This window comes from Monocercomonoides exilis, assembly GCF_001643675.1.
Source record: "Monocercomonoides exilis strain PA203 chromosome Unknown scaffold24-1337568, whole genome shotgun sequence".
Lineage (NCBI taxonomy): Eukaryota > Preaxostyla > Oxymonadida > Polymastigidae > Monocercomonoides > Monocercomonoides exilis.
Genome location: NW_027150569.1, coordinates 809326 through 821091, shown reverse-complemented (window position 1 = coordinate 821091; position 11766 = coordinate 809326). Strand labels below are relative to the sequence as shown.

At 35.3% G+C, this 11766-nt stretch overlaps 5 protein-coding genes across 5 annotated transcripts; 1 reads left to right on the top strand and 4 right to left on the bottom strand.

The window, feature by feature from the left end:
• Positions 1 to 1586: 1586 nt before the first annotated feature.
• MONOS_8369 (putative eucarytic translation initiation factor 5A) lies at positions 1587 to 2057 on the bottom strand (the record flags this gene model as incomplete). Its single annotated transcript, XM_067878775.1, has 1 exon — positions 1587 to 2057. One exon carries the CDS (start codon positions 2055 to 2057, stop codon positions 1587 to 1589), a length of 471 nt encoding a protein of 156 aa, XP_067726936.1.
• Positions 2058 to 3137: 1080 nt separating this feature from the next.
• Positions 3138 to 4807, top strand: MONOS_8368 (uncharacterized protein; the record flags this gene model as incomplete). Its single annotated transcript, XM_067878774.1, has 4 exons — positions 3138 to 3158; positions 3227 to 3323; positions 3388 to 3875; positions 3933 to 4807. 4 exons carry the CDS (start codon positions 3138 to 3140, stop codon positions 4395 to 4397), a joined length of 1071 nt encoding a protein of 356 aa, XP_067726935.1. The 3' UTR covers positions 4398 to 4807.
• Positions 4808 to 5807: 1000 nt separating this feature from the next.
• Positions 5808 to 7229, bottom strand: MONOS_8367 (uncharacterized protein; the record flags this gene model as incomplete). Its single annotated transcript, XM_067878773.1, has 2 exons — positions 5808 to 6838; positions 7010 to 7229. The coding sequence occupies 2 exons, from the start codon at positions 7227 to 7229 to the stop codon at positions 5808 to 5810; spliced, it is 1251 nt and encodes a 416-aa protein (XP_067726934.1).
• Positions 7230 to 7413: 184 nt separating this feature from the next.
• MONOS_8366 (putative Reverse transcriptase (RNA-dependent DNA polymerase)) lies at positions 7414 to 8835 on the bottom strand (the record flags this gene model as incomplete). The annotated part of the gene is made up of 1 exon (XM_067878772.1): positions 7414 to 8835. The coding sequence occupies one exon, from the start codon at positions 8833 to 8835 to the stop codon at positions 7414 to 7416; it is 1422 nt and encodes a 473-aa protein (XP_067726933.1).
• A 230-nt stretch (positions 8836 to 9065) lies between these two features.
• Positions 9066 to 9908, bottom strand: MONOS_8365 (uncharacterized protein; the record flags this gene model as incomplete). Its single annotated transcript, XM_067878771.1, has 1 exon — positions 9066 to 9908. One exon carries the CDS (start codon positions 9906 to 9908, stop codon positions 9066 to 9068), a length of 843 nt encoding a protein of 280 aa, XP_067726932.1.
• Between the last annotated feature and the right edge of the window lie 1858 nt (positions 9909 to 11766).

The following is an 11766-nucleotide window of genomic DNA, read 5'->3' as shown; positions in this document are numbered from 1 at the left end:
ACTATGAGAAAAACGAATTTGTGAACAAAATCAAAAGAACTCAACCACAAATTTTCCATTTTGAATAATCATATGCGATAAACGAATTATTTAATTAAATAAAGTCCATTAATTTTTTATATTAAAAACAAAAAAATAAAATTTACAATTCTAAATTTTCTTCTCCTGTTAATTTTGAGCTGCTGCTGTTTGGTGCAGGTGGTGAATGCTTAGAAAAAAAGTGCAAAAGCAAATGCAGAGGCAAATCAGTTGCTCTTTCAATTCCAACCTGCAATGAAGAACTAAAACAATAAAATGCATCAAAATTAGACATCGTTTCAAATGAAAAAGGTTCAAAATAATCAAATAAAAAAAGTCATTAAACTGAAAGCTAACAGACAAACCTTCCAAACAATCAGCAATTTGATCAGTTACAACATGTGGAGGTTTCATATAAAAGAAGCGTTGCCATCTCAGCAATTCTCTTTTCACCTTTCTCTTCCAATGTTCTTCTTTCCTCATCATCAATCACCACATCCTTCAAATGCCTTTCTTGCTCTTTCTCTTCTTTCTTTTCTTTCTCTGTCTGGCTTTTCTTAAAACAAAACTTATAAAATCAAATTACAAACTGCAGCTGCAAATAAAATAACATAAACAGAAAAGCAAAACAGAAAAATTTAACAGAAAAGAGAATTCGCTTTGATAGCAAATGATAAGCCTTCTTTGAGGCAATAACAGTCAGTCTCATCCAAAATAACAAAACAATTTCAAAAACGAAGATAAGAAAAATGAATTATTAGAATAGGAGAAAATTTTAAGAAGTAAAGATGATAGAAGAAAAGAAAGAAAAGAAAAATGAAACTATTTCCCAATGCTTGGCATTGTTCCGGATTCAATGCAAACATCAACGGAAATAGCTTCAAAAAAAAAATTAAAAAGGAAATAAGAATCCAGAGAAAAAGAAAATAGAAAGACAGCAGTTCAAGTGATAAGTTCAAAAAGAAAATAATTAAGAAAAAGGGAAGAAAATGAGAAACTTAACAACTGAATAGAGACATGACAATTGTGCCTCAAATCATTCTCAAGCAGAAGCGAAAATGAATGCATTTGCTTTCTCAGAGCCAAAATATTTGTGAGCACTTTTGTCCTTCTTCAAAACACCATCTACAACAAACTCACTTGAAATAATGCAGAATCCAAATCGATCATCGTTGCACTTTCACCAAGCAACAGCCACTAGCATTGACCAAAACAATAAAAAAAACACAATAAAAAGGTAAAATAAACGTGGATAGCTGGGTGGATAACAATATGCCAGGAGAAGTAATCAAATAACAATATTCCAATTTCGTCCATTTAGAATCTTTGCCTATAAGCTTCCTCACAACCAGCATCCAAACATAGGCTGGAAAAGAAATCATAAATGCAAAACGAAAGGAAAAGGGAATGGCCAGCCAACCGGAAAATTTAACTATCAAATCAAAAACACAATTGAGCTTAGATGTCCAGCGAAAGCGAAAGGTTCACGGAATAACAGTTGCAACTTCTGTCGCTCCAAAATGCTTGCTGTTTTCGTTTTTCGCCTTTATCCAAGCTCCAATCTGCGCTCATTTTCGGCGGCGCATTGCAAAAACTTTCTCCTGCCCAAGCGAACTCACCACTGATACATCTACGTCGTCTCCTTCATCCAATGCTTCACGAATAGATTCTGCCATTTCTTCATCCTCCACATCCAGATCTTCCCGTTGCTTGAATTCGTCATCCAACAAGCTAAGCTCGTTGTTTTCCAGAATGTCCAAAACCTGGTAGTCCTTTTTCTCAACTTCTGGTACCATCACGCGCGTTGAAGCTGGAAACATTCCCTGGAATTTCTTGTTTGTGAAAATGTCCAGGGCAGTCAGACTCACCTTTTCGTGCCCATGCTTCCCAGTTTTTGTAATAGCAATTTGCACAATCTTTGCGGGATGACCCTTCAACACAATAAATCCGTTCTTCTTCAAATCTCCTGCTTCTGCAGGCGAACATCCAATAGATTGCTCGGAAATTTTCGCGAAATCTTCTTCAGTGATATCACACATAGGTTTTATTGTCCTTTCAACAAAATAATCAAAAAATTAATACATTCCCATAACTGTATTTATTTGTGATATATTTTATTAAGGGATAATTACTGTTTTGTTCGTTTTGATTTCTTGATGAGAAATTCTCGGGATCATAATCAGTTTGAAATGAGAAAACTTACACTTTGTAACTATTAGAATTATTATATCTTGGTGATTGTTGTTTTATTTTGACAATAAAATGTATTTATTGAAAAATTTCAAAAAAAGAACTATTTGCATTTGAAACAACATTTTTCAATTTCTTCTTGATGTTTTCTTTCTATATGTTTCTGATCAGTGCGTTAGCTCACTCTGTTTATTATTCGTTCAGTTGAATCAAAGTATTTTGAATGGATAAAAAGAGAATGAGGTAGAATTCTTTGAATTTCAGAATTTTGTTTCCATTTCATCAAAGATATACATTAACGTTGGGTAACTTGTTTGTGCATCAGTAGATTTTTAATATGCGATGTGAGATCAAGTATATTTCCAAAATTAGGCATTTTATTTTCTCTTTGAAATACACCTCTTCTTTTTTCCCCTTCATCCAAATGCTTTTCATTAAATTTGTTTTCATCTCCAATTCCAATTGAATACAAAAAATAAGCAATTCCCATCTTCTGGTTGTCTCTCGGCAGAGCTCTCTTCTGATGTTCTCCTCAGAAAAGCAAAGGAATGGTCATATAAATATATTATCAGATTCTTGCACTCTGAAAAGTGATGAATAAAACTATCTTCTCAACGAACAAGAACTATAAAAACATACCAATATCAATAAATTTTCTTTCAAATATTCGGAAATTGCTGCATTTCCTTCAAAGACGCTTTTCATAAAAATCATCTTGGACAATTCCATTATCAATTCCTCAATGTCGCTGTCTCGTACTACCACACAAAATAAAATCGCACACATTGTAGAAAATATACGTTTGCCGATCTCTCATCTTTCCAATGGTTAATATCGTTCAAAGAGAATCATTCGATCATTTAATCCATAATAAATAACAAATAATCAACAAATCCTTATTTTTTAATCTTTATCATCCTTTGTCAAAAATGTTAGCACAAGAAAAAACAGTATGAAATCGTATATTTATATGACTATTCTGAGTTTTTTATTTTCCGTCCATTTCATCTATCCAAAGAAATGCGAATTCAATGCGAATGATGAAAATATGTTGTATTTTGGCTGCAATGCATTTTTAAAAAAACAGGCTACGAGCGTTACAAAAGGGTTCAATGGTTTGTACTCATTCTTGCTTTTGAATTCATGATTATTGAATTTCTTTCAACATACTTTTTTCAGAATTGCTTCATGAATTGGAGCATTGCACTGACTCTGAGCAGAAACAGAAAATTGAAGAAATGGACGAAATAATTGATGGAATGAATAAAGAAGAATTCACATCTGTTTTTTCAGAAGAATTGTCTTTTAAAATAGATAAAATGATTGATGAGAAGAAATTGTTAATTGAAAATGCATTATTATTGTTGAAACATGTAGGATATTGCAATACGTTGAAAGGTATATCGAGTGGCTGCTTTAATCATTCTAAATTGAACAAAAAAGTTCAAAAGATGATTATTGATGAAAATGAGAAAAAAGAAGAAACGGATGAAAATCTTCTTGTTGAACTCTGCGAATGCAATATTTTTTTCAATCATTACTTCTCGACTGAATTGCTTTCAATTTGTTTGCATTGCCTAGTGAAAGCTGCATTGAAAAAGGAGAAAAAGGAAAAGCAAAAAGAAGTGGAAATAGCTTTGCTGGCTTTGAGCAAAATTGGATATAACGTTTGAACATTTCTATTTTGTTTTTCATATTATTGTTATTTTTCTATTTTTTATTAGAAAATAGATAAAGAGCTGTATCTGAATGAGATGAAAGAGATCATCCAATATCATCGAGAACATAGAAATCTCACTTATCTAGCCCATCAGTCAACTTGGAGGTTTTTAATTAGCCGATTATTCCAAGACAGAAGCCTGGGACAAGTGATTATGAATGAGCTGCATTTTGGAAGAGTGGCAGTAAGAGAGCTGGAAGAGCTCAGGGGAAATGTGGATTGGAAGAGAAAAGAAGAGGAGAAAGAAGAAAGAAGAAAAGATAAAAAAAAAGAGCTTGTTATATTGAGATGGCTGGGAACCTTGGAAGAATATTTTCTCTGTTTCAAATTGTGGAATGCAGAATTTGTTTGGCTAATTGGTAGCATGACAAGGTTGTTCAGAGCATCAAGGGATAATTACGGAGAAATTAGTGAGCAATGCTTTGCGTTGTTTAAAAGAACAACAGATTTGAAACAGTTGAAGAGTTGATGAAAGGAGGAGTTGTTGATGACATCTTAGAGGAAATTAAGCAGCCAACATTGGACGATGGACTCTCATTAAATATCTTAAGATTTTTTCTCAATTTATTGAGGAAATTGAAAGAAAAGAAGAAAGATGAAATGGAAGAAGTGAAAAGAAAGGCAACAATAAGAAAGGTTTTTGAAAAAATGGAAGAAGAAGGATACGAAGATGAAATCACAAGCTTTCATAATATACTGAATGCTCTATATATATGTTGTAATTATGGATTATCGTTGAATATTTCTGATTATTTTGTGAATGTTTGAGGAAATGGGAAATTTTTTATTTTGGAACTCAAATATTTATTTTATTTAATTTTATTTTATTTTTTTGTCATTTCATAATTCAACAAAAATCTTAAAAATTATTTCAAAAATTTGATTTTTGGCTCACTTCATTTGGATGAAATGAAGAAACAAAGAGAATATAAAAATGACTTTCATTTTCTTCTTTTTCAAGCGATTTGTCTGTTCAGCAAGTTTCATGAAACAAAAATCAATTTGCCCTTTCTCATTCATCAACTTGAAAAGTCTCTTCTTTGCTCTTTCTTTTCAAATGTTTCGTGCAACTGTTTATGGAAAATTTCATCCACAGCCAATTTTGCATGAGCAAGAGGAATAAAGAAAACAAAGAATGAAGTGGACGAAGGAATAACATTTTGAAAATTCATATAAATGTTCTGACAAAAATTTCTTCATTTCCCCGTTTCATCATTCTTCTTCAGTTCAGTTTCCTCGGATTGCATTAATTCGTTTGTGGCATCTGCAGTTCATGAACTTGTTCAATTCAAAAGTTGAATGCACAATAACTTCTGATAGCAATTTCTATTCTTCCGTTGAATGTGTTGGAATTGAAAAGATGGGAAGAATGAAACGATGAAACGATGAATTTCATGTGAGATGAATTATTCATTGAGAAGTGACTGAAGAAAGTGGAATTTTTTGAGGAAGAAGGCAAAAGATCTTGCAAAGCTGGTGTGCCTAAAAAAAGAAGAATCAGACAAGTGTGTGTTTGATTTGTTTGAAAAAGAAAATATGAAATTCACTTTCTTCTCTTCGATCTGAGAGTATCACTTAAGGGTTAGTCACACAAGCGAATCTGGCTTAAAAAAATGAAGTGTGGAAAATGCGCGTGAAAATACAAATTGCGCTTGAAGAGAAAAAGGTGAAATGGGTTTCAAAATGGGTTTTGGGTTGGTATTGCATCTGGAACTTGCTTAAAGCTTTCTTCACAGGGTGGGAGTGAAAACGCGGTGGGTGAAGAGAAGAAAGTGAATTTCATATTTTCTTTTTCAATCAAAACGCAAGCATTTTGATTTGCAAGAAAACATTCATTCACTTTCTTCTCTTCGATCTGAGAGTTTGTAGTAATTGGGCGTTATGGATTACTTTCTGAATTTTCTCTTTCCATCATTTCTTTTCGTCTCTGTGATCTTGTTCGAATAATAAACTGGATGCATTTTTCTTCGATGATTTCATTTTCGTCTTTCTTGTTTTCATTGTTCGTAGTATTTGATTGCTTTTTGTGGATGGATTGAGATTCATTATCATCTGGTTCTTCAATATGGTCTGGTTGTGAGATCTCTTCTCTTGCTTTCTCTGTTTCGTGGCCTTCTGGCAAACGTGAATGTTGATTGATGGGAACAATGGAATCTTTTTCGTCTGGTGTGGATATGGATGGAGGAATTGTGGAAGGCTGTTGAATTGCTTTATTTGTATCCTGATTCGACGATATAATCTGGGCCATCTTGTTTGATATGTTAGATTTGAAATAATGTTTTATCACTGTGTTGCTGCTAGGGGATAATCTTGCGAATTTTGCCACCTGTTCGACTGGAGTTCCTGCCATTGTTAAGGCTGATATTGAAGCATGTTTCAAGGTGTATGGGCTGCAGTTCGAAGGGATTCTTGCATCTTTCATCATTTCGCTGGATGCTTTTCGAATTGCTCGGGCATTCATTGGATCATATGTTGAAGAGCTCAGAAATAGTTTATTAGAAGCTGGATTGTGAATTTTTACACGATCCCATAAATCTTTAACGGCTGTTGCTGGACATATCAAACTTTCTTTGTCGAGGAATAAGATGACAATGTTGCTTCTTTCAAGTCCAGTTTTAAGTGATGTATTCAGGTTAATTGATTGCTTATCTATTTCTGATTCCTTGAGATTGATTCTTTCCAGTTCTGTAAAGCGGCAAGCAGAGAACATCATGCACAAACAAATTGTTTTCCTCGTTAGCTGCGAGAATGACAAATTTTCGTTCTTTCCAATCGTTTCTATGTGCGTGAAGAGTTGTTGAGGGTTCCACATATCATCTTGTCTCTTTTTCTTTCTGCATTCTGATCTCCTGAATGATCTAAACAGGATTGAAATCAAGGTGTTCTCCCTAAGTGATTTTCCGTATAATACTGATGTTAGAAAGGAAATGGCCGATCTGACAATTCTCAATGAAGAAGCTTTCATTCCGTTATTTTTCAAAGCGACAAACACATCCAAGCATCTTTTTTGCCAAATCTGAAATTTAGAAGGTATGTCTTTGTGTTTCAACTGATCCCATCAGTCTTTGAAATGTGCGAAACCATAAGTGTATCCCATCCATGTTGCTCTAGCGACGCTGTTTTTGCACTCTTCTGCCAGTTCACGTGACATGCTTCTTGATGCCAAAATCTCGTTCCACCACGATTCTCCCTTTTTGGTTATGGATTGATTAGGCATATCCTCAGTCTTCCTGGTGGAAGTGTAGCATTCATTAGCTTCATCCATCTTCCTTCCCTTATTATCTCCTCCGTTCTCCTCCATGTCCAAGAGATGTGATTTGTGTTGTTCAGAAGAGGTTCACATATCTGACCTTTCCAATCTGGAAGAAGAAGAAGAACTCGAGCTTTCTCCATCGCTGCTTTTCGGATCACTGCTGGAATCAAATGAACCGGTGGATGAGCAAGAACTGTCTCGTTTCTCCAAGAAATTTGTAACCCGTCTTGACTTAAATTGCTTCCTGGTCCGCACCATCTCGTTGATTTTGTGTTTTTGTTGCGAACGCATCGAGTGTGATGTGCATCTGAAGCTGATTGGTGATCTCTTCGAGTGCTTCTTGTCCGACTTCGTAATCTCCTCCTTTCGCCAATCTCGATAGGCCATCTGCTCTGACGTTTCTCTCTCCGGGAATATGTTGAGCTTTCACGACCACTTTCAGCGCATGGGTTTGATTCCATATTTTCTTCAGAAGGGTTCTGAGATTCGGACCCGCTCCCCATCGATTCAGATTGTAAACTGCTGTTGTGTTGTCTGATCGAATAAGTAGATTTCTTATTTCTTGATTTCGAATGGAATTTGAGAAATGCGCGATGGCTTGATTGATAGCGAATAGCTCTCTGTAATTTGAACTTTGGTTTCTGACTGGAGGTGGAAGAGGTTTGTGAAAGTCCAGCATTTGATTGTTGGCTTTTAGCGTTGCGCCAGTGGCAAACCCTGATGCATCTGTTGTAAGAATTGCATCTTGTCGAAACACTGGATTCAATCTCCTTGGTTGGTTCTCTTTCAGCCTTTCACTCCACTTCATGAGGCAATTTGTTATCGATGCATTCACGCGCATTTTTCCTTGCCATCCATTCAGACTCAAAGCTATGTTTAGGAGTTTGTACAGTTGTGACAAATTCAGGGAGGCTTCTTGATACACGAATCTTGTTGCATTCAGTTTCCCTATCAATGAGGCAAACTTCTTTATCGAAACAACTCTGTTGTTCTGGGCAATCCTCCTCCATTTCTTGCACTCTTTCATCAGCTCGGTTTTCTTCGATTCCTCTATCTGTACCACAAACTGATTGGTATCCCATTGGAAGCCCAAAAATTTGAACTGCTGACATGGAATTAAATGACATTTTTCTGAATTGACCAACAGTCCCAATTTGTTGAACATCGAAAGGGTTTTCTCCACAATAATGTTGAGTTCCTGTGGATTTTGATGAAGAAGAACAATATCGTCCAAATATGCAATGGCTCTCACGCTCCATTCATCCCTCATGTATTTTAGAACTTTCCTCATCACTTTTGTGAACGTTCGAGGCGCATCTTTGTATCCGAAAGGCATTCCATGGTAAGCGTAGTATATTCCTTTGAAAACGAACGAAATGAATGGTGATAATTCTTCGCTGATTTTTATAAGATAATAAGCTTGGCTCAAGTCCAATGTGACTGCGTAATCCTTTTCTAGTATAATTTTCTCCACTGTTCTGTGGTCTTCTTGCTTGTAATAAATCGTCTTGATAGCATTGTTGAGTCTTCGGCAATCCACGATTTGCCTCCAGCCGCCGTCTTTCTTTCTGATTACAAAAACTGGATTCAAATGCTTCACATCCTTCTCCTGAATCGGCTTGATGATATTTGTTTCCAGTTGCTTCTTGATCATCTCTGAAAAGGCTTGTTGGGCTTTTTGACTCTGGTGCTTCAAAAGGTTGAATACTCCTGTTTTCTTGAGTGATTCCTTCGCGGCTTTGCTCCTCCAAACAGGGATTACTCCTTTCCCAATAATTCGTGCCCCTCAAATTTTTTCCCATTCTTCTCGAAATAAACAAGATCTTCCTCCAACCATTGCCTCTTGTCGGACTTCTGCGGGCTGTAGAATGCTGTTCGTTTCTTCTATTGGAATTTTCGCTCCCCTGATTGTCTTCTTGAAACGAAACCTGAAGCTCTTGGTAGCAGCCGGATTTGGTTTTGTTGTCTTGACAACCGGGGAGCTCTTTGAAAAAATCTGTGACAAGCTGATCTTCTGGTTGGAATTGTTCTGGCTCTAATCGAACTTCTTCTCATAGGCCAGCTCGTTGTTTGTGGCTTGAATTGTTGACTCCTCTCTGTTTTTCTCCATTCTTCAAGAACTTCTGATTGCCTTTGAGTAAGAAGACTGGAAGCTGTGCTCTCCTTCATCTGTGCAGCTGCCCTAAAGCCGAATCTTCCTTGAATTCTTACAGATCTTGCTTCCTTCAGCGCTTTTGAAACTAATAAAATTGCATCTGCAATTGATCCTTTTTCGTCATCTTTTTCTTTTAATTTCGCGTGGGTGTAAAGCAGAATTTTAATGGCTGGATATAGAAATGCTTCTGTTCGCTCGCCTGCCTTGTCCAATGCGTCATTCATCCAATTATCTGTTCTCGAAGTTGCAGGAGGAGCCTTTGGCAGAAATGGACTTAAATCATCTTCCTTCAAATCATTAATAACATCTTCCAAATATCTTTCTGGTAAATCCATATCATATAAGCTGCAGTCCGAATCTCTGAGATATATTGTTTTAAAACGATTTTCTAGCAGCAAACAATCGTCGCCATGGCTTATTTTCGCTTCTGAAGCTCCCGGGATCTGCTGGGAAAATTCAGAACTGGAATGAGAAATCACACTCGAAACCGTCTCTCCCGGAGGTCCATCTGACATCATTGATGTGGCAGAATTCAACGCGGGTCCAGTGCTGAGTGGAGAGCTAGGGAGCATTCTTTTTTCAGATTCGCTTGGGTGACTAACCCTTAAGTGATACTCTCAGATCGAAGAGAAGAAAGTGAATGAATGTTTTCTTGCAAATCAAAATGCTTGCGTTTTGATTCTGAAAGAAAGCCAAGAGAGAAAAAGAATAGAAAGATTTTTCCGAATAAAAATTAATGCCGATGCGACATTTTGTGTGAGACCAAACAATGCATTGACAATTGCTGTGCTTCTGCAACAGCAAGCGCTGCAGCTGAATGTTATTTGGATTTTCATCAAATTCAATGGTTTCTCTGAAGATGAGAACGGAAGTGAGAATGTATAATAGAAATGATTGGAGGAAGCATTTCTGGCACAGAAGAGACTGTGGCCGAGGAAATATCAGATTGTCTTTTGATTGATATAACTCAAAGAATTCTGAGTCGTTTGTTGCAGTTATTTGCCTTTCTTGCTTTGAATGAAGCAAGATCGGCTAACAAAAAAAACCGTTCCAAATAAAGTTAATCCTTTGGGTTCTGGATGGAACGGTCAAGAAATGGAACATATCGCTCATTGTGGAAAAATCAAACTCAGCTCTTCATTCGGATTTTTTTCCACATCATTGACTTTTCGTTCAATTCATCCAAATCTCATTTCCATTTTCTTATCTTCTTCTTCTTCTTCTTCTTCTTCTATTCTTTTTGTTTGCTTTCGTTTGAAACCATCCATTTTATTGTCTTTTCCATTGCCCAATAACTCTTTCTCTTTTTTCATTTGAGCAACCTGAATCAGAAGATAATCAAATAATTCCATGAATCAATCAGAGCACCACAAAAAATTTCAAACATTCTATTGCGATTCTCAAAAATAAGAAATATGCTATTCCAAAATCAACGCTTTTTTCACCATCAAATCTCCGTTAATACAAAATATTTTATCATTCCTACTTTCAAAAAATGATAGAGCACAGAAATGCGATCACTTTCCTTTTCAGTATTCTTCCTGAACCAAATGGGTTAAGTTTCCAATATTTCTGTAGAAACTGATTTCATTATTTTCCTTTTCTTCCGTTAAATACTGTTAGTACCAAAACAGCGCATGTCTCATAAAATAAAATCGTTTCTGAACTGACGCATGCATGTTTCCTTTTCCTATGGAACATTTGTCGACGGCACGCAATGCTCCCTACAAATTTTCATCTTGAACAAGTGGATATTTTATTTTGAAACAATTCGTCAAATTCATGAGGTTTGGAAAAGTGGACATAAATATCTTCCCAATGAAAAGATCAATGAAAATTGCATCTACATTGATATTATCATTTAAAATATAAAATTGTCATTTTTTTTCTTTGTCTTCCAATTTCCAAAAATTATCATTTATTATTCCATCGTTTGATATGTCTTTTCAGTTTATAAAACCATCATGAGAAATCATATTTTTCATTCTCAAGTTTTTTTTCGTTGATCAATCTTTCATTTTAAGTCAGAGCAATTTCATTCTTAAAAATTCGATGATCTGAACATCCATAAAAGCATTAATATAGAAACAAATCTTTTTTTTTCTGTGTTATCACTTTTCAAATGTCGAATCACAAAACTATTGTGTGAGTGTATATATTTTTTTGATTGGTTTAAAATTTTATCTTCTCCAATTTCTTCTATTCAAAAATTTACACATTCAATTCAAATGGTTAATAAAATGTCTTTTCTGAATGCAATCTTTTTTCGAATGGACAGGAAATGAATACCGCAAACATATTCATTGGTTGATATTCATTGTCGATTTTAATTCTTAGCAATTATGGAATTTTCTTTTTCAGAATTATTTTCAGAGCTGGAGCATTGCAGTAAGGATGAACTAAATCAGAAAATCGAAGAAACAAGCGAAA